At 44.0% G+C, this 23,070-nt stretch overlaps 1 protein-coding gene across 1 annotated transcript in view; it reads right to left on the bottom strand.

The window, feature by feature from the left end:
- LOC126043212 (deleted in malignant brain tumors 1 protein-like) overlaps nt 1-23,070 on the bottom strand; it is a 40,511-nt gene that overhangs the window by 15,411 nt on the left and 2,030 nt on the right. The window contains 7 exon segments of the mRNA XM_049811259.1: nt 430-1,008; nt 2,559-2,870; nt 3,695-3,701; nt 17,657-18,052; nt 18,499-18,854; nt 19,556-19,585; nt 20,606-20,917. Coding sequence (XP_049667216.1) covers nt 430-1,008; nt 2,559-2,870; nt 3,695-3,701; nt 17,657-18,052; nt 18,499-18,854; nt 19,556-19,585; nt 20,606-20,917 — 1,992 coding nt within the window.

Genomic DNA, 23,070 nt, shown 5'->3' with positions numbered 1-23,070 from the left:
GGCAGGAACCCCATGCCCGTGGAGGTCTAACATGAATGAAAAAATACTTGATGCATTAGCTTTCTCTTTTCCAGTTACATCCTAAATCCCAGAGCCTGACTAGGAAATAGCTATGGTACTACCTGTGCAGGGGCTGGAAGGGGAAAGGCAGAATGATCGCCTGGTGCAATAGCCCCAGTCGCAGTGAGAGGAATTCCCTCCCTGAACAGTTTCCTTCATCAGCAATGGCTATAGAGGTCCTGGCCTTAAGTCCCCCACCCCCCCCCCCCCCCCAGTTTACCCTGCTCTGCTTGCACCCTCACTGTGGACTTGGGTGCGAGAAATGGTCTAACTGGAGTGGCCTAAGGGTGGGGGACTCCCTCCAGTGAAAACAGGTCTGGGAAGGGAGATCGGGGCACTAAGAAGATCCCTGATGGTGGACAGGGTTACCTGGTGTGCTGTCCTCTGCTCTGCTAGCTGTTGTTGCTGTGGTGGTCATCTCTGCTGTGGTGGTCGTCTCTGCTGTGGTGGTCGTCTCTGCTAGGGTGGTCGTCTCTGCTAGGGTGGTCGTCTTTGCTGTGGTGGTTATTGGCACTCCGGTGGTCTCTGCTAGGGAGGACGTCTCTAGTAGGGAGGTCATTAGTGCTGTGGTGGTTGTCTCCACTAGGGAGGTCATTGGTGCTGTGGTGGTCATCTCCGCTGGAGAGGATGTCTCCATTAGGGATGCTGTGGTGGTCATCTCTGCTACGGAGATTGTCTCTGCTGTGGGGGTTGTTGGTGTTGTGGTGGTTGTCTCCACTAGGGACACCGTCTCCAGCATGGGATTTGTTAATGCTGTCGTGCTCATCTCCAGTAGGGAGGTTGTCTCCCCTATGAGGGTCGTTGCTGCTGTGATGGTTGTCTCTGCTAGAGAGGTCATTGGTTCTGCGGTGGTTGTCTCCTCTATAGAGGTCATCTCTGCTGTGGAGGCATTCTCCAGTGCTGAGGTTGTTGGCACTGTGGAGGTCATCGGCACTGTGGTGGTCTTTCCTGTGAATACGGAAGGAAAATGCCACCCACATGAGGACCATGCTTGGGCAATGGGTACCTCTGTGTGTTAGCTACAAGCTCAGTTCCTCAAGGATGAAGCAAAATCAAGACAAATTACTCTGATGGCATACTCCATCTTGACTGGGGTCAATGGAGAGAATGGAAGTAGGCAACAGCCAATTGAAAATTTTTCCTGAAAGTCATATTTCCAGATGGTGACAGCAGGGAAAGGTACTGATGTGGCATCTGCTCCCAGCCACAGGACACCATGGCCCAGACACAGCTGGAGACTGTCCTCTGCAAGCTCCTGCCATGGAGCTGGGAGTTGTAGGGTTGCTGCCAGCAGCAGGGCTTGGACCTGTCCCCATTGCAAACGCCCTTCTGCAGAGGCTCAGGTCATCCCCAAGAGCAGCCCGGGCAGTGGTCCTGGGGTGGTGCTTGGTGCAAGGCCAGGAGTGGATCAGGCCAGCATGAATCACCTCTTGAATATGGCCAGTCTGTTGTAGGCATTGGAGCTACGAATGCAAGCAAGAAATAAATGGCACTTAAAAAGACACTGAACATGGCGCACAGATGGTAATAGAGGTATTGCAGCAAGTTTTGTTGTTTTCTTCTAAGTGCAAAACACTGATGTAGCTAGCGTTTTCTTCTAGCATGAATTCAGCTCTCTAGGCTCTTCCTCTTTGAGAAAATGCAGAATACTGCAATATATATGTAAAACACCTGAACAACTTGTTGTCATCAGCTATGTCTCAGTTCATGATGATCTGTTGTTAATACAGGAGAAAATAATACAAATTAACTACCTTTTCTTAAAAAATAAGGGGAAAGTAAAATCAGAAAACAGCAAGGTGACAGAGTACTCAAAATGGATGGATACTTGTAAAGGAAAAGAATATTAATGGACCTAAGCTTGAAAGAATACTTGAAAAATACAGAAACAATGGAAAGTGAGTTGTTAGCTATGACAGTTTGGGTTGTGACTGTGTAATTATTATTGCCCATAACGAATACATTAAGGCTTGCTATAAGAAGAGTTTCACCTCACCCCATTCCTCTGCAACGAACATTGCCTATCAGACATAGCTTTGCCTCTAATTTTGACTTGTTTCCTTATTCTCTTTGTCACTGCTGGGTGGTTAGATGGAATAAGTTCTGCGTAATGCAATGCGTCTCTGATCTTTGGGTTTTTAATTGCTTTGCATGGAATGAGCAAGCACAGTTTGTATACTACGCTAGTGAGGAAAACATGAGTCCATGCTGGCTCTGCAGGGTCAGCAGAGTGAAAAGACAGGGTTGCTGGAAGATCAGACTCTGCTTCCTGAGAACAAACCTTTTCAGAGGGAGTGTGCCCTTCCACGGATGGAAAATTCTTCATAATAAAGTAGAAAGAAAGGTTAGATGTATATCTGGTAGAGGTTTTCACTATATGTCTTGAATGAATGAAATGTTATCTCAGGAGAGAATGTCTGCATCCCCCCATGCCGACACACATGTATTGAGTGCAATTTATAGCAAAAGTATTTAGAAAAGAAAAAATGTGACGGCACCTGAACAGACAACACCAGCATCTTCATAGTGGTCACAGTTGTGCCTCCTCCATCCAGAGTGATTACAACGCCACAAGAAGACCTCATTTCCATTGCACTTCACATTGTCCAGCAGGATCTCGCCTGAGCCTTGCCCAAAGTAAGCGCTGCCTGGAGCTGCAATGGCCCGGCCGCATCCCAGCTGCCTGCACACAACCTGGGCATCGGAAAGGTCCCAGAAATCATCACAAACTGTCCCCGGCCGTCCTTTGTAATAGAGCTCAACGCGACCTTCACATCTGTGCCTTCCGTTCACCAGCCGGAGACGGGTCACTTTGGGGGAGAGGGGATTGAGCACAAACACAGTCAGACACATAATCTGGAAGTGACATTAAGAAGTCATCTATCCTGTCCTCTTGGCCCATCGATCCTAGTAGGTGCTTGCCTAGCCCAACAGTAGATGCTTGTGAAGACAGAGCTGATACACACCTTTTTTCTTCCTCTCTTCCAGATTTCCAAATCAGCTGCACACATTTCATGCAAGATTTCTACAGAAAATTTAGACAGCAACCTGAGCATAAACTATTTCAGCAAGAAAGGAAATTCTTTAATAATAAGAAAAGCAAAATAGGAAAGCAAAGGAGAGAAAATGAATTTCAGTATCTGAATGAAGTCTAAGTAAAACTCTATTAAGAAAATAGCACTAAATTTTTTTCACTTTGTTAATAGGGATAAAATTGCATGTTTTGAGAACACATTTCATGTTTATATGTTTCTTTCATTCATTGTTGTCAAAATATTTTATGCTAAAGAACAAGGAGATGTCATAATTTGCATTGAATCCTACTGGAATTTAGGACATACAGCAGAGCTTTCCTGCCCTCAACCTGTGTCTTACCAGAAGGGTGTACGTGTAGCACTTCTACGTGATGTACAAAGCCTCTGCTGACCTGGGTGCCGGGGGTGAAAGCAGAGCAGTGGGTCAAGCAGATCATTGAGGCTTCAGGGACACAACAAAATGCAGCTTGGACAGCCAAGAACATGACTTTTTCCTGTGCTCGTTGGGCTGCTACAGTGCTGCCATATAAAAAAATCCATGCAGATAAATTGCATTTCATGAGATATTATGCATTACTGAAGGACAACAAGTGGTGCACTACTTTTCTTAAAGTGATGTCAGAATTAGGCAAAATTAATCCTTCAGAAAAACTACAGAATTTTAGAGAAAACAATAGCCATTCTTTATTTTTCTCCCTGGTTTATGCAATTTAACTAGAATTTCTCTTCTTCCTCTAAAATTTTTAGGAGAATTTTAGGGACCTAGAGTCCCCACATCACAACCAAATCCTATAGTTTTTAAGAGTAATTTTAGTGGAAGAATTCCACTAAGTGTTCAACAGAATGGACAATAGTCTTAATGGGATTATAAAAATTTCGATAAGAATCCAGTGGCTTTATTTCTTATATGCCAGTAAAATGTTACTAGAGTTTGAAATAATACCTAATAAACCATCACGTAGACATCTTATTACTGCATTAATTCAGGTAAAGCCCATCTGCTTTCCAGTTTGAGTTGTCTTGTTTAGACATTCTTCGGTGAACAGTATGAAAATTCTGATTTGAGAGATCCATTTTTGGTGAAGAAGTTTATTAAAAACGTTACCACAAATTGTAAGTGAGCAAATAAATGTTGTAACCTAAGATTTGCAGTATTTATACTTTGGATATCAAAACATGCACGCCACACTTGTTACACTTCACATTTCTGCCAAATACCTTCTTAGCTTGTTGTTAAACACTGAATAAGTCATCCAAAGCAAAACAACTCTGAGAAGTTAACAGCTCCAGGATTTCTTCACTTCATCTAATTCTTTGCTGTTGGACTAGAAGAACAGTCAAGACAGCGTCCAAACTAATTTTGTCCCTATTTGTATGCATTTAACTGGCAGTTCAAAGGGAGAAGCTACAAAAGTGCCCCTTGTCTTAAATCTGATTTGTTTCTTCAAACATCTACTTGGACGTGTACATTTTTGAGCCACACTCATAGGATTTTTGCAAAGTGAAACAGCAAACCTGGCAAAAAGTCAGAGTGGGATTAGGAAATTAAAGCCGATCTAAAACAGTTTTATTTGCTTTCATTCAGGGTCTGTCACCGCCGTGACAGCATAACCATGGGGCGTGTAATTGGATAGATTCTGTCCTGCCTCACGCGATAAAGGTGTCGAAAAGACAAAAGCCTGTGGTCATACGAATACAGCACTTACTCTGACCCAGGAGACAGAGACAGGGGCTGGGGAATGAAGCCAAGAGGAGAGAGAAGAACTAGAGCAGCCAGAGTGAGATGGCTTATCACCAGGCAAGCAGAGGACAGGTGAAGAAAACTGGATGAGGGGGATGATGGCAATATAAATTATCATACTAATGCTTAAATAGCTAGTTAGAAAAATCATCTGCAATTATTCTAGAATACGCATAGAACTGTTTAGCTAAAAGTCACCTAAGTCACTTCAGAGAGAGAAACTAGTCACGTCAGGAAAAAGTCAATGACAAAAAAAAGTTGAACCAAAAGCATTTCATGTCTTTCGTTATTTTTAGATGTTCCTGATTTATCCACAGTGCTAGATTATGAAAACTAACTTCTTGTTATATATCGTTAAACTGTACATAAGATCAAGAAGAATCAAATAATACAAGCAATATTGAATATATAACATATGTATGCATGCAAATACTCTGGAATAAATATACATTAAAAAAAAAAAAAAAAAAAAAGAATTCTTCCATAATTCTTAGATCAGGTTTCTGGAACTGGAAGAATGGCTCGTTCATTACATACTTACAGACACAATTCTTGCAATGATACAAGGCACTAAGACAAGTATGACCCTGTGGCAGCAAAACAAACTCTACTAAATGGTTTAAATCATTGTCATTCACTATGATGATTAGTTCATAATCTTAGTAAAACAAAATTGTACTTTCATCTCTTTCATCCAATTTCCCCTTTAATCTTTTGCCCAAACCAATGCCAGCATGAATGTAATTTCTGTTCGTGGAATCAGCAAAGAGGACCCTAAGCAGTCTTTATATTTTTTTTATGCGCCCTGGAACAAGTCTAAGTGCTTTACCTGATTTGGTCTCCAGAACAGTGATACCTAACAAGAGTAGCCATGTCAAAATCATAGTGATACCCATCTCATCAAGTGTTGTTGACAGAAGGAACCATCAGAATATATAGTCTCTATTTCTGAAGGGGAGTGGCTCTATAGGTTTCCCTTTCTACAGGAGAACAATGAAACAACCACAGTCCTATGATCTGAAACAAAAATATGTTTGATTTGTTATTTAAGATTTTGTAACTTCCTGGGTTTTGCAGAAAGATAATATCTCAAGAGTAACATTTTCCACTCCCTGGAAGGAAATATTTATGCTACCATAGGTTTCACAAACATCTCATTGTACAAGGAAAATGAGCTCCTATCCAAAGATACCTTTCAATTCTGGCTGATGAATCTCTGTATTTTTCTTTTATGGGGAGATTCTTTGGCAGGTCTGGGGAAGGTAGTGGAATCTTGAAACTTAAATAGGCTTCCTCCACAAAGTAATAAAAAAGCTTCATAACTTGGTGCCAGCTGGTGTGGCAAGTCTCCCTGGGGAGCCATGAATGTCTTAAAGCTTTGGAATACTTTAAATGAAATAAGATAAGACCTGGTGGCCCTGTTCAAGAATGACTGGGGAGTTTCTGAAGAACCTTGCAGTTGAAGTCAACACCTCCAGCCCCAATATGAACACATTCCTTTTTGGCACTTTTAAGTTCAAGTCAAAACTCTGTTCACTGAGAGACTGTTAGATTGCAAGAAAGTGTCAAGAGAATCAGGGTCAGCTGATAACTTTTTGTGAAAACTCTGCAGAAAAATCAGTGGATTTTGCATAGTGACAATTACAGCTATGTCATTCTTTGAAGAATGAATCCAAAGCCTTTCCACAACATGAAATAATGTTTCATTCTCATTCATCACTCTCTTGCCAGAATGGTTACTTTCCTCTGTTTCTGTGTTTTAACCATTTAGCTAGAAAAAGCTGATGACCATTCTAACACTGAAGAGCCAGTATTTTGTTCTTCATCTGATTCCTACATCTACAGCCATCACGTCTTGGATGGCATGTGGCTTTATCAGGAGTTAAAATTTGTGGCACAATTGCTGCCATATACAAATTTATTGCCTCCAGGGGCAGTCATCAAGGATGAAGACTGAAGTCCAGGAGCCCAAGGAAAAGAGGATGACTTAGAAGGTCTTTCCACAAAGGCCAGCATTATTGGAATGGAAGAAGGAAGTGCAAAACAAGAGGCCAAAGATAATGTTGGAAGCCTTGAAAGTGAGCATTGAGAAGGGTAAATATGTTTCTTCTTTATACAAACAGCCACATTCGCACATGAATGAGGAAACATACGCAACACCTGGTATTCACTATTCATATTCTTCTGGTTTTGACATCTTGGCAAGAAGCAGAAAAAATCCAGTATATTTGACTGACCAATCAAACACTGCAAGCTGTGAAGCGAGAGTAAGTGATGGATAGCAATTCTTCTTCAAGCCCTTGTAATAACTGAAAAGGGTGGGGAGGAAGGGGAACATGAAAGTGATTCCCAGGTGGTTCAAGTGAAAAAAAAAGTCAAACTATCCAGGTAAATGAACAACACTGATTAATTAATTCTTCAGTACATTCTACAGTAATTAATTCTTCACTACAAACTTCAAAGATCTAGATATTTCTAGAGATCTTGATTATTAGACCATCTCTGCACATAGATAAATAATATGATATTAGATAAATGTTATGTTCCAATTAATTAATTAATGCAAATACCATACAGGACATGTTTTCATCCTTCCCATTGGCTACTTAAGTGTCTTGCAGCAACACATTTTTGTTCTGTAGGACTTCTTCTGGCAGCTCGAAGTGTTTCTGAGCTCATTACTCTGTGAAAGAAGCTCCACTGAGTTTTGAAAACACTTCCTCTTCTGCTGATTATTGTTGGGAGACTTCTGCAGACATACTGAAAACCGTTAAAAGGACAAAGAATATTAATCAGCTTTCCCGCATGACTACAAGAAAGCACCTAAACTGGAATAAGGATATCCACAGACATCTGCACAAAGGAATGGTAGTTTGAATCCATGTGTTATGATCCAATGAGGCAGCTTAGTCTCATTTATTGGGTTCCTTGACGGCCTCTTGGGCTCTGGTGCCTGTGTCATGTGAAGCATGTCATTGCAAATCAATTTGCATTTGTTCAATGGTGAGGATGCAAGTGGATCAGAACTGTCTACTGCTGAGAGTTGAATCCAGTGGATTTACTGGTAGAAGATTTCCTGAATTGGGGGGGAGGCAGGGCTTGGGAAGGAAGGTTTGTGGCAGAGAGATCATCCACCAGGTACATGCGCTTTAGAAGCATGACACTTTTGTCATCATCAGATCTGGTTTTCTTGAATCCTGCATTTCTGTCATACTCGTGGCTCAAGGAAGATGGACAGAAATAAGGAGGATGAGTCTGAGGCACCAACTACTTGAACAGTTTAGCCTTGTTTTCTACAGCAACATTTAATATGGAAACCACTGAACCACGGGCTTCTACCTGGCATTCTGATACAATCTTGGTATATCTCCATCTGGGACCCCTGGCACAGACATAGTATGGGAAGACTCAACTCAGAACAGCACAGGTGCACATTGGAGGCACCAACAGCCGAGGTCTAGGATCTTTCTGCTTGTCTGATCACAATAATATTCAGAGACTAGGAGAAGTAGAAGAAGTGCCATCAAGCTATGCCCTGAAAAATGGTGGGGTAGCAACACCACAGCAGCAAAACCACAGTAGGAGCAGGGGCAGGAGAGAAAACAGCACCTCTGGGAAGAGCAGAGGGGAAGGTCCTCTTCTAGAGAGGTAGGAAAGCCCAATCCCAGTCCCTCCTTGTATGGTCCCTTCTCCACAGCATGGAGAGGGGATGAGAGGCCTGCCTGGGGTCACCAGGAAAAGGCAGCTTGAAGGAAAAAGTGGTACAGTCTGTAACGATGATTCCCATCAGAGCTGCCCACATCCTCCTCGTCAGGTCAGGATGTCAGCCTAGAGTACAGCTCACCTTCCTTACACGTCACTACTTTGTCTCTGACTCACCTCACATATAGTACTTTATACTGTTCCCAACGAACGTTCCTCTTCCATAGCTGGCCGGAAAACAGGAAAGTCTAAAGAGGAGCATTTCTCAATCAAATACCAATGACCTTTCCACCTGTAGTAAGTAGCTTCTTCTAAACAGATGCTTCCTTTATTATTTTTTTTTATTTTATTTTCTCATGGGGATAGGAGACAGGTCACACTTCCTTATGGCAACTTACGTACATTCTCTCCCGCCCCCCCATTACAGGTGTAGAAATGCGTAAGAACAAGAGTAGAAATCATTGTTTGGCAAAGTCACTTTGTCAAAAGCCACATTCCCCTATCTGATAGTGCCTTAGCTAGGGGTTCACACACATAGGTGGTACGTTTGAAAGTACACAAAAAAAGTATTGCTCAAAAAGCGTTTTCTTTCTTGCTTTTTTTAATTACACATTTACATAACAGATTTGATTATATTTGTCCTCTATAAACAAATCTTATAAATGGCCTACATTTTCTCAGAGAAACATGTAATTGTGAGGAATCATACCCCCCAAAGTAAGGAATGTTGTACAGCCCTTGTGCATTTTCACATATGGCTCATTATTGAGATATTTTTGCCTCAAAGAAACCTTTTTCTTGGACTACTTTCCAGAGTATCTCATGGTGTTTGCCCTGGGTTCAGCTGGGATAGAGCTAATTTTTACAAGAAGCTGGGAGGGGGCACAGCCAGGACAGTTGACCTGAACTAGCCAAGGGGATATTCAATACCATATGATGTCATGCTCAGTATATAACTGGGGGAGCTGGCCTGGGGGAGGAGGGATCGTGGCTTGGGAACAGGCTGAGCATTGGGTTCTGGGTGGTGAGCAATTGCCTTGAGCATCACTCGCTTTACACGTTCTTTTATAGGTATTATTATTGTTATTAGTTCTTCCCTCTTTGTGTTGGTCTGTTAAACTGTCCTTATCTCAACCCATGAGGTTTTACCTTTTTCTCCTGATTCTCCTCCCCATCCCACTGGAAGAGTGGACACGAGTGAACGAGCATGGTGCTTAGGTGTCAGCTGGGCTAGCATTGAAGATGGTGGCTAATTTGGATGCTGGGATGGAAGAATCAACCTTTCTTTACATCTTAGGGATATTTAGACTTGAGGATTTTAAAGCCAGGCTGCTTTATAAGTTCAGTTCATGGTAACACAGGGTGTTATCTTGGTACAGTACACTCTTCAGACAAGATCTGGATGATGGAATAGTCAAGTAAGAGTTTCCTCTACACAGATTGTAAAACTGCATAGTGAAGCAGATGGCTGGTGAAAATATCCTTCCACCTGCAAGTCTTGGGTTGCTTCTCACATTATCTGGTACGGGATGGGTTCCTGTATTTTACGCTTCAAAAGAAATCCTCCCACTGTGAGAACAGCAGCTACCAGCACCATGGCGGTCACAGCCAGAGGCACGTGGGAGCTGGCAGCAGGCGCTGAGCTCTGAGAATCCCCTTTTGCCTGGATATCAGAGGCCAGCTCTGTGCATAAAAGAGAAAAAGAGAGGTTTACATTTGTTTTCCTGAGCTAGTTAATCTCAAAGGTAGTTAGGTAAAGGGAACTCGAATTACAATCTTGCAGTCTGGATCTGATCAGAAGCCAAATTGTTTTATTGCACATTGTTTCACAAACGATTCTGTGGCCATGCCAAACAAGTAAAGGTTATGGCAAGAAGTTAAAGAGCCACTAAAAGTTTGTAATGATGACACTCTAAGACAACAAGATGCTGTTTTCTGATAGTGGAAACAGCAGCTACAGGACACAGGCAAACAACATTTCCAAAGGGACCTACAGATTGGTTGCTAATAAATAAGAGACATGCCAATCAGGCACAGACAGCTTTGAAAAATTAGTATAAATCCAGCAGGGCGAAGAGTTACATCTCATCCCTCTTCCCACAGAACTGAATCAATTGCTATTTGACATGTGCAGAACAAATAATGGATCTAAACTATGATAGGAAGTAGCTTGTAAACCTTATATAACAATTTCATTAAAAAAAAAAAAAAATCCCCGTAAGAATTATATCAGTGTTGTGAATAAACCAGCAAAGGTATATTTCAGAGCTGGATTTCGTGTCTGAACTGACATGCAAACATACAGTAAGTAATATAGAGAGTCTTATGTTATTTAAGTTATTTAAACTTACCAGTGTTCCTGTTCCCAGCCTGAGCTTCCCGAAGCTGGACAGGTCCAATAACAACATTCACTTTTTGCTGGGAAGAACCTGCATTCCTCTTGAACCTACTAACACAGCCTTGATAGCAGCGGGAAGAGTAGTCACTGTACCTGCACACCACCAACTTACACTGCAGGTAAACTGATGGGTAGCGATTGATAAATGAAAAAGAATTAAATGAAAACCGAGCAACATCATTGTATGGTGAATAGTGAAAAGAGTAGGTAGAATCCTTAACACACCTGGAAAGATATAAAATTAACAGATTAGTTATTGTTAATAGAAACACTATTACACTATCTCTGTGCAATACGTTTTGAGTTTAAATATAAAACCAGAAGGTAAGAGTATAAAAGAATTCAAAAGGATAAAAAAAAAAAAAAAAAGGTGGGTTTTTTTAGCAAAAAGAGAAATTAAGAGAAAAAACCGAGTAAGAGTGGCAGTGATTTCTACCACAATAATGTATACAGCACAGAAATATCAGAGCTCAACATAGTTCGTGTAGACATGAATAGCTGAAAAATAACTAGTGGTTCAGCTGGTTTCTGTGTTTCAGGTGAGGACCTGTTTTGCATTTACAAACAGGATTACCTGTCTGCAAAGAGGGACCTGCAGGTTTTTGCAGAAACAGCAAGGGCCCTTTTCTATTCTGGAAGGACAAAACTAATTCCAATACACATCTTTTATTGGGAAATGAACATGCTTTTTGGTCCTTCAGTGTTTGTAGAGTACCTTGCTTGAGGAATCTCAACACCTGACAGAGATCTTCAGATGTTTCACAGAGCACGTTGCTAGATGAACCTTCCCGTCAATGAGTTTCACTTTCTGGCAATTACTAGCCTTAGAAGTTACCTAACTTACTTCATACTCATTCTGGTCTAATTTAACCACCATGAAAAATATCACAATATTTCACCCACAATTGCTACCCCAGAATATTTCAAAGTTGTCTTTAACTATATTTGTGCTCGTTTCACTAATAAATACACTAAGGATTCTAAGTCCTCTCATTCTTAATTTATTTTATACTGCAGTAATATCCCAACATACCTGATATTTATAGACAGATATTACTGACTTTAGATTCAGTAAATACATTTGCTTTTGGCACAGATCCATGTCACATGAATAAAAATTAACTGGAAAATTAGCAGAATCTATTTGCCCCATCTCCCTCGTGAGTATCCTGCTCACAAAGGTAGACAATATTTCTGTGTCTGGCTTAATGAATAAGTGTTTTTATAGAGAAAATAAAAAGAAACCCCAACAAGAGGAAAAAACCTTCCTAAGATTCACATAAAGCATAAAAGGTAAGACATGCACGCAGTAGGCAGGAGGCACTGTGTCACTTCATTAGCCTGTCACAAGCCTGACTTCCAGCTTAGCAGTAGGTTACTACACTGCTAAAGTTACTGATGTGAATGCCATCCCAGGATGCAGAGAAATTCCAATCCCACCAACCACAGAAGTGAAATAAACCAGCACGAGCCTTTCATTCCTGGAACAAAATGGGACACTGAAAGCCACACTTTTATGCTTCTAGCTCCCTGTTAGTTTTGCATTCTTTACGAGACTCCACAACTATTCCTTTTCAAATGAAAAGGCACTTTTTGTATTGAATCAAGCAAAATGTTTTTAGAATAGCAAGGAAAGGCTAAGGAATTTCTCTTCTTTATGAACAGAGTGTTTTGTATTCTAGTCATGATGCTACAAAATTCTAATTCTGATTTATGGAAATGTAGAGCCATTGACATCCCTATATTTCATGCATCTATTTCAGAAACAAATTCAGACCTCCGTTTCTACACTGCCTCCTTGAGTGAAATCTCAGTGCTTGACTGCAACTTCTGAATGGCATTTCTTTGTCATACTATATTTTATTCAGGCTTTGCCAAAAAGTCTTTCTTAGAATTATATTTGTATTGAGAATTGCAACCAATGTACACTGGCCCTAAGCCAACTCTTTCATAAATTAAGCTTTCAGAACTATGCATGCAGATACTTTTTAAGTAATTCTTGGTTCTTACCCACTTCTGACCAATTCATAGGTCAGAGTTCTAAAATTGCTAGGATCAGGTGATGCCACACATGTGTCCACAAACACCACCAGACTTGGGTCAGAGTTGTGAAGAGAAGCTTGAAGGAACAAATTCTGATTCAGGTCAACGTAGTATGGAAAGTCACGCACTGGCCACAGGAAAGATGAGGAATTGTAGAATGTCAAGTTCACGTCGTATCTGCCATACTGGGTTTCACTGACATCAGCGACATCACTGGTGTCATTGGCAATGTACGTTACTTGCACCCAGGTGTTCTGGAGCATTTTGCAGTTGAAGTGCAAGTGAAGGTCCTTTTGCCTCTTGATGATGTAAGCAGAAGCATGCGCTTTTATCACATTGGAGTAGGTGATAGTTTCATTGTTGCCCTATTTGACACATTAGACGAGGACAAAATTATCACATGTAGTCATGTTCACAGTGCTTACTATGAACTTCTGTATGTGCCAGGCCTAGCATTAGTCAGAAAGAACATGTAATACCCAGAAAACCCAAGCATTCTGGATGGGATTGTTCACTTAACTGTCTCCTATATTTTGTTCTCTAGAACAGCACTCTGAAATAGATACAGGGATTACCTAAACCCTGGGAAGGATAAGTAGGAATGTTTAACAAACCTTAGCCTCCAGAAACACATGCTTCTTTTCTGTGTTCTGAATACCTGTGGGCTACAACACCCTTTGCGATTCATGACAATTTTCCAAATGTCTATTAAATTCCCATGCCCAGACTTGGAGAGCTCTCCAAAATATGTTGACACCAACCTGTCTACGTGTACCACAGCCGTTGTATGGAATGTTGAATATAACCTCGGTTGATGTAATTGTTGGTCTACAGTAAGGGTCAGACAGGCTGACGTTCGACACCGAGTAGCCCTGTGACTGGAGATAGTGTCTGTCTACAGCTGCGCGCATGTAGGTTGTCAAGCACACAAGGGCTAGGGAAGAAAATATGAATTATTCATAATTTCAGGCACTTGATAATACTTGCATGTTACAACTTCAACAAATGCAATAGCTGCTACCATTTAGGGAAGAGAATTCATAAGCCAAACCACTTATTTTTACACCTTAGATTTAGATACAAATAAGCAACAGACTCTGACAAACTTCAGCTGACCTTCAGTTACTCTCCTGACAAAAATATGTAGCTTAAAATAGGCTTTTACTGAGACCTTGAGCCTGTATCACCACTCACACTAATTGCTAAGAAGTGGGAGTTTTCCTGAGTAAGTATCCAAAGGCTTTTGTGGAAGGTGTAGAACTAAATATGCAGACTGCCTTTCAGAAACACTACTTGGGTGGGAGGGGATCCTGAAACCATCTCCATGATGGTTCACTGAGTCCATGACATGAAAAGCAATGATACCAGGGAGAGTTCAACCTTTGGTAGAGACAGATATCTGATGACAGGGTCCTACTGGCAACACACAGCCTCTTGAAAGGCAGTTAAAAAGACAACAGAGCCAAATGTGATGGCTATCACTTGTGCCTGGGGAAGTTGTGAGTGCACATTAGATAAACTTTCCCACTGGGACTGCAGGACAGTACTGGAGCAGGTCACCTAAAAGAAGTGGCTTTGAACATTTAATCCTTTGAATGTTTCTAGAGACTCAGCTATACAAATTCATAATGGACCTGGCCTGGTGTTGGCAATAGCTCTGCTTTGAATAGTTGAACTAGGAAGCCTCCAAAGGGCCTTTCTAACCAATGTTACTATGATTCTATGAAAATCTGTCCACAAAGGTAGTAAAAATATATCTGAATAATGATGTGATAAGAAGAAATATGAATTTAGACTGGCCAACATAGAAAACATGTAAAGGCAATTAATTTGATACTTGAAGAATTTTTTTAAAATGAAAAAATAATTATTGTCTGAAAGTGATTGGGTAATAACCAGTTATGAAATACAAGTAGGAATGTTATCTATGTGAAATTTCTGCAACAACATTAACAAATACTTATTTAGCAAATAAAATCAGAACAGAATCATAGAATGGTTTGGGTTGGAAGGGACCTTAAAGATCACCTAGTTCCAGCCCCCCCTGCCATGGGCAGGGACACCTTCCACTAGACCAGGTTGTTCCAAGCCCCATCCAGCCTGGCCTTGAACACTGCCAGGGATGGGGCAGCCACAGCTTCTCTGGGCAACCTGTGCCAGTGCCTCACCACCCTCACAGTGAAGAATTTCTTCCTAATACCTAATCTAAATCTGCCCTCTTTCAGTTTAAAACTATTACCCCATGTCCTATCCCTACAGGCCCTTGCAAAAAGTCCCTCCCCATCTCTCTTGTAGCCCCCCCGTAGGCACTGGCAGGCTGCTCTAAGGTCTCCCCGGAGCCTTCTCTTCTCCAGCCTGAACAACCCCAACTCGCTCAGCCTGTCCTCATAGGAGAGGTGCTCCAGCCCTCCGATCATCTTCGTGGCCCTCATCTGGACTTGCTCCACCAGGTCCAGGTCCTTCTAATGTTGAGGGACCCAGAGCTGAAGGCAGAACTGCAGGTGGGGTCTCACCAGAGCGGAGTAGAGGGGCAGAATCCCCTCCCTTGACCTGCTGGTCACGCTTCTTTTGATGCAGCCCAGGATACAGTTGGCTTTCTGGGCTGCAAGCACACATTGCTGGGTCATGTTGAGCTTCTTGTCAACCAACACCCCCAAGTCCTTCTCCGCAGGGCTGCTCTCAATCCACTCATTGCCCAGCCTGTATTTGTGCTTGGGGTTGCCCCGACCCATGTGCAGGATGTTGCACTTGGCCTTGAACCTCATGAGGTTTGCATGAGCCCACCTCTCAAGCCTGTCCAGGTCCCTCTGGACGGCATCCCTCCCCTCCAGCATGTCAACTGCACCACACAGCTTGGTGCCATCGGCAAACTTGCTGAGGGTGCACTCAATCTCACTGTCCATGTTACCAACAAAAATGTTAAATAGCGTTGGTCCCAGTACTGACCCCTGCAGAATGCCACTCGTCACTGCTGTCCACTTGGACATCGAGCCGTTGACCACAACAATTTGAATGTGACTATCCAGCCAATTCCTTCTCCACCAAGTGGTCCATCCATCAAATCCACATCTCTCTAATGTAGAGACAAGGATGTCAAGTGGGACAGCATCCAATGCTTCGCACAGCTCCAGGTAGATGATGTTAGTTGCTCTTCCCTTATCCATCAACACTGTAACCCCGTCATAGAAGGCCACCAAATTTGTCAGGCATGATTTGCCCTTAGTGAAGCCATGTTAGCTGGTATAAAAACTTCTGTGCAAAGAAAACATTACAAACAGAATAGAAACTTACTGGTGGTCTGGTCTGCTGGAAAGGACCGATACTCAGCACGAAATCCTCTACTGGAATATCTGGAGTCACTGTGAAATCTGACAGTCATAAAGTTTGAGGATGATGTATACGTGAGATGAGAACTAGAACAAATTCTTCCCAGCAGGGGAGAAGTATTGGGTGGCCCATCAAAGATCTCAATATAGTCATTCTGGCATCCGCCTTGCAACCTGAGGAAGAAACATGAATATATAATAAAATACATTTAGTAAACTTTGGTTTTTAAGTGCTGAAAAAACAATAAACTAAGATACTGCACTCACACAATTCCCATGTAATATTTCTACTTCACTTATAAGCATGGGAAATGTGCTTGGGAACTGTGACTGTAGTTGAGATTTGGGATCCATTTATTGTCCAAGCAGAAATTGGTTTACTTACTGAATACTTCCAAAGGTAAGCATAATGCGGAAATTATCCTTTACTTGTATTTGCCACAAACAATCTGCATTATCTGGATAATTCGAAGGATAAGAAGGACTCTGAAGTGTTCCAAAGGAATCAAAAAGTAAGCCACCACAAACATATTTTCTAGCTTTAAAAAAAAAAAAGAAAGAAAATAAGATATAGATGTAATTAATTTAGATATACTTCTGATCAAATGAAAATATATTTTATGTATCCAAGCCATAGCAACAGGAGGTTAAATCTCCACAGAAACGGAAATGTTCTACTACTGTCATTCAGGATACAAGTGTGATGATCTCTTTGAAGAATGCTGACTCTCCCTTGCTATTTTGCATGTGGTTACCTTAAAGCATACAAGAATGAGCAAAAGCAAGAGGTACTAGCCCAAATAACATAAAAATGATGGAACAAAGAAAAGACAATTTCCTACAAAATCCACAGAGTCTGAAATTCACCTGCAACAACATAATCAGACAGACATGGGGGACCAGTATGTAGCATTTAAACAGTTGGAATCAATTATGATTTTTACCAAAAATATTACAATGTGCAAATGATACAACTCCAACCTTTAAACTAATAACTAATGCACCTCCAAAGAAATGCATTGGACAGATGGTAAAATCAGACGTACCTGGAGTAGTTGATAGTGGACTGGTAACAGTGGTCGAGGTTCCGGCATCTGTGGGGAAGGAAGAGAAAGAAGCAGGTGAGGACCTTGTGGGTGAAGGAGCACAGCCAGGTTTTCTCCCAGCACTGGGGATGGTGGTGACACGCTGTCAGATGGACAATGGAGAGCTTGGGGGTCTCCGCAGGGTGGTCTGCTGTGGTAGGAGCAATGAAAACCACAACCTTTGAACACATCTCCAACGCACACCTTACTGCGGCCAACAAGGGCCACTTTTGAAAGCTTCCTGGTATTTAGGAAGGAAAAGCAACAGTACCTGAGCAAACAACACCGGCATCTTCATAGTGGCCACAGTTGTGGACGCCCCAGCCACGGTGGCTGCACTGGAAGAGGGAGGACTCGTTCCCTGTGCAGTGCACATCATCCAGGTAGATATTGCCAGTGCCTTGCCCAAAGTAGGCATTTGATGGTGCAGAAACAGCAAAGCCACATCCCAGCTGCCTGCACACGACATTGGCATCGTTCAGGTCCCAGTTGTCATCACAGACGGTGCCCTGGCGCCCGTTCTGGTAAATCTCTACGCGCCCCTCGCACCGGTTCCTGCCGTTCACCAGGCTCAGGGAGGCACCTTGGAAAGAAGGAGACAGGGAAAAAATGGGAAACCCCTCTAGCATTGGCAATGCTCAAGGAGACTGAGGCCAGCAGGACTGCCACCCTCTGCTTGATTAGGCTGTGTGTTTCCCCGGCTCTACTCTCCCATGGAGAAGAGCAAGCCCACCCTGTGAGCCCCTAACTGCTACCGCCAAATGTAGTGGCCAGAAAAAACATGACAAATTAAGGCCCACCTGGAGGAATGGATTGCGTGAAGCTGGGAACAGTGGTCGTGGTGGTGCCACCTGTAGGGAAGGAAGAGAAAGAAGCAGGTGAGGACCTTGTGGGTGAAGGAGCACAGCCAGGTTTTCTCCCAGCACTGGGGATGGTGGTGACACCCTGTCGGATGGGCAATGGAGAGCTTGGGGGTCTCCGCAGGGTGGTCTTCCGTGGTAGGAGCAATGAAAACCACAATCTTTGAACACATCTCCAACGCACACATTGCTGTGGCCAACAAGGGGCACTTTTGAAAGCTTCCTGGTATTTAGGAAGGAAAAGCAACAGTACCTGAGCAAACAACACCGGCATCTTCACTGTGGCCACAGTTGTGGACGCCCCAGCCACGGTGGCTGCACTGGAAGAGGGAGGACTCATTCCCTGTGCAGTGCACATCATCCAGGTAGATATTGCCAGTGCCTTGCCCAAAGTAGGCATTTGATGGTGCAGAAACAGCAAAGCCACATCCCAGCTGCCTGCACACGACATTGGCATCGTTCAGGTCCCAGTTGTCATCACAGACGGTGCCCTGGCGCCCATTCTGGTAAATCTCTACGCGCCCCTCGCACCGGTTCCTGCCGTTCACCAGGCTCAGGGAGGCACCTTGGAAAGAAGGAGACAGGGAAAACATGGGAAAACCTTCTAGCATTAGCAGTGCTCGAGGAGATTGAGGCCAGCAGGACTGCCACCCTCTGCTTGATTAGGCTGTGTGTTTCCCCGGCTCTACTCTCCCATGGAGAAGAGCAAGCCCACCCTGTGAGCCCCTAACTGCTACCGCCAAAAGCAGTGGCCAGAAAAGACATGACAAATTAAGGCCCACCTGGAGGAATGGATTGCGTGAAGCTGGGTGTGCTCTTGGCGCTGACACCTATAGGGAAGGAAGAGAAAGAAGCAGGTGAGGACCTTGTGGGTGAAGGAGCACAGCCGGGTTTTCTCCCAGCACTGGGGATGGTGGTGACACCCTGTCAGATGGGCGAGGGAGAGCCTGGGGATCTCCGCAGGGCGGACTTCTTATTGTAAATATCTGGTTTTAGTGAGTGACAAAATTTGACAATGCAAGTGATAAACAAATTCAGATGAGATATTCAGCTTCATCAGGGGCCCAACTTAAATGCCTCTATGCAAACGCACGTAGCATGGGGAGTCAACAAGAGCAGTCAGAGGCGTGCACACGCTTGCAGGGCTATGATCTTCTTGGTATCACGGAGACGTGGTGGGATGGCTCCTGTGAGCAGAGTGTTGGAATGGAAGCATACAGGCTCTTGAGGAAGGGCAAGCAGGGGAGATGAGGAGGGGGTGTCACCCTCCATGTCAATGACCTGCTGGATTGCATGAAGCTCCACCTGGGGATGGATGAGGAGCTGACCGAGAGCCTATGGGTCAGGATTAAAGGGAGGACAGGGACAGGTGACATTGTAGTGGGGGTCTGCTACAGCCCACCCAACCAGGAAGATGGAGTGGATGAGGCCCTCTATAGGCAGAGAGGAGCAGCCTCACGTTCACAAGCCCTGGTCCTCATGGGGGACTTCAACCACCCTGATATCTATTGGAGGCACAACACAGCAAGGCATAAGCAATCCAGGAGGTTCCTGGATTTGTTGATGATGGCTTCCTTCTCCAAGCAATAGAGGAGACAATGAGGAGAGGTGCTATGCTGGACCTTGTTCTCACCAACAAGGAGAGGCTGGTGGGGAACGTAAAGCTCCAGGGCAGCCTTGGCTGCAGTGACCCTGAAATGGTGGAGTTCAAGATCCTTCGGGCAGCGAGGAGGGCGCACAGCAAGCTCGCTACCCTGGACTTCAGGAGAACAGACTTTGGCCTCTTAAGGGATCTGCTTGGTAGAGTACTGTGGGATAGAGCCCTGGAGCGAAGATGATTTCCCACAAAACCAAGAGAGTTTGAAATTCACCTGCAACAACAGAATCAGCCAGACATGGGGGACCAGTATGTAGCATTTAAGCAGTTGGAACCAATTATGATTTTTACCAAAAGTATTACAATATTCAAATGATACAACTCCAACCTATAAACTAGTAACTAATACACCTCCAAAGGAATGCATCTGACAGATGGTAAAAGCAGACGTACATGGAACAGTTGGTGTAGTGGTAATAGCGGTCGAGGTTCCGGCATCTGTGGGGAAGGAAGAGAAAGAAGCAGGTGAGGACCTTGTGGGTGAAGGAGCACAGCCAGGTTTTCTCCCAGCACTGGGGATGGTGGTGACACCCTGTCAGATGGGCGATGGGGACTTTGGGGTCTCCGCAGGGTGGTCTTCCGTGGTGGGGCAACAAAACCCACAACCCTTGAACACATCTCCAACGCACACCTTACTGCGGACAACAAGGGCCACTTTTGAAAGCTTCCTGGTATTTAGGAAGGAAAAGCAACAGTACCTGAGCACACAACACCGGCATCTTCACTGTGGCCACAGTTGTGGACGCCCCAGCCACGGTGGCTGCACTGGAAGAGGGAGGACTCGTTCCCTGTGCAGTGCACATCATCCAGGTAGATATTGCCAGTGCCTTGCCCAAAGTAGGCATTTGATGGTGCAGAAACAGCAAAGCCACATCCCAGCTGCCTGCACACGACATTGGCATCGTTCAGGTCCCAGTTGTCATCACAGACGGTGCCCTGGCGCCCGTTCTGGTAAATCTCTACGCGCCCCTCGCACCGGTTCCTGCCGTTCACCAGGCTCAGGGAGGCACCTTGGAAAGAAGGAGACAGGGAAAACATGGGAAAACCTTCTAGCATTAGCAGTGCTCGAGGAGATTGAGGCCAGCAGGACTGCCACCCTCTGCTTGATTAGGCTGTGTGTTTCCCCGGCTCTACTCTCCCATGGAGAAGAGCAAGCCCACCCTGTGAGCCCCTAACTGCTACCGCCAAAAGCAGTGGCCAGAAAAGACATGACAAATTAAGGCCCACCTGGAGGAATGGATTGCGTGAAGCTGGGAACAGTGGTCGTGGTGGTGCCACCTGTAGGGAAGGAAGAGAAAGAAGCAGGTGAGGACCTTGTGGGTGAAGGAGCACAGCCAGGTTTTCTCCCAGCACTGGGGATGGTGGTGACACCCTGTCAGATGGGCGATGGAGACTTTGTCTTCTTAAGGGATCTGCTTGGTAGAGTACCATGGGATAGAGCCCCAGAGGGAAGAGGTGCCAATGGAAAGCTCATTAATATTTAAGGGTCACCTTCTCCAAACTCAGGAGTAATTCATCCCAAGAAAGAGAAGTCAGACAAAAAATGCCAGGACGCCTGTATTGATGAACAAGGAGGTCTTGATCAAACTGAAACACAAAAACAAAGCCTACAGAGGATGGAAACAAGACAGGTAGCCTGGGAATAATACAGACAAATTGAGCAGCCAGGGATCAGGTTAGGAAAGCTAAAGCTCTGTGTCCTGGGTTCAGCTGGGATAGAGTTAATTTTTACAGGAACCTGGGAGGTGGGGGCATAGCCGGGGCAGCTGACCTGGACTAGCCAAGGAGCTATTCCATACCATGTGCCATCATGCTCAGTCTATAAATGGGGAGCGGGCCGGGGGGTGCTCTCTGTTTTCGGTGGGGGAAGTGGCGGAGCGTCGGGTCCCCGGTGGTGAGCAGTTGCACTGTGCATCACTCTTTTTGTATACTTTTTCATTAGTGCCGTTGTTGTTGTTGTAATCTCTTTGTGTTTGTCCCAGTAAACTGCCTTTATCTCAACCCTCGAAGTTCCAGTTTCTTTTTCTTTTTCTCTCCTCCGTCTCCTCCCCATCCCACCGGAGGGGGGCGGAGGAGTGAGCGAGCGGCTGCGTGGTCCTTTGATACCGGCCGGGCTGAAACCACGACACCCTGATTCAATTAAATCTGGGCAGGGATGTCAAGGGCAATAAGAAAGGCTTCTGTAGGTATGTCGGTGGTAAAAGGAAGAGTAGGGAAAATGTGAGCCCTCTCTGGAAGGAAAAAGGAGACCTGGGTACCCAGGACATGAAGAAGGCTGAGGTACTCAATGACTTTTTTGCCTCAGTCTTCACCAGCAAATGTTCCAGCCGCACCGCCCAAGTCGCAGAAGGCAAAGGCAGGGACTGGGAGAATGAAGAACCACCAACTGTAGGAGAAGATCAGGTTCGAGACCGTCTAAGGAACCTGAAGGTGCACAAGTCCATGGGACTTGACAAGATGCATCCGTGGGTCCTGAGGGAGCTGGCGGATGAAGTGGCTAAGCCACTATCCGTCATATTGGAGAAGTCGTGGCAGTCCAGTGAAGTTCCCGGTGACTGGAAAAGGGGGAAAGGCAACCCCTATTTTTAAAAAGGGTAAAAAGGAAGACCCAGGGAACTACAGGCCAGTCAGTCTGATATCTGTTCCCGGCAAGATGATGGAGTGGCTAATATACTCAAAAGACAGAAGGAAGGGCAGTGCTGCACCATAAGGTCAATCAGCATGAGAGAACGTCTTACAAAGCGTCATACAAGCATCACAGTGAAGTGTGTTCTCGTATGCTAAAACTGTGGTGCAAGGTCTGTGGGAAACAAGAGGTAATTAGTGGTGCCATATTCCACAAGGGCTTGGTAGCCTCCCAAAATGATCTTTTCAATTAATAAAAGGCTGCAAACAGAGACAACTGAGGCCAAATCTGTCATCTAGCAAACCGGTTTTTCATATGCGTAGGGTTGGATTAACATTCTGTCAGACTAAAGAGAATAGTTTGCATTTTTTACTAATATTTGAATTTTTTCTGGTAATACTTAGTGTGTAGTTGCTAGCAGTAATGGACAGAAGGTGCTGGGAGCTAAATAAATCAAGCATTGCACAGACTTATTGTCATCATAATAAAAAGAGACAAAGTTTACAGAAAGATGTGACTGGGTGGAAGTAATATAGA

This window comes from Accipiter gentilis, chromosome 9 (genome assembly GCF_929443795.1).
Source record: "Accipiter gentilis chromosome 9, bAccGen1.1, whole genome shotgun sequence".
NCBI classification, from domain to species: Eukaryota; Metazoa; Chordata; class Aves; order Accipitriformes; family Accipitridae; genus Astur; species Astur gentilis.
This window is presented reverse-complemented; position numbering and strand designations above follow the sequence as displayed.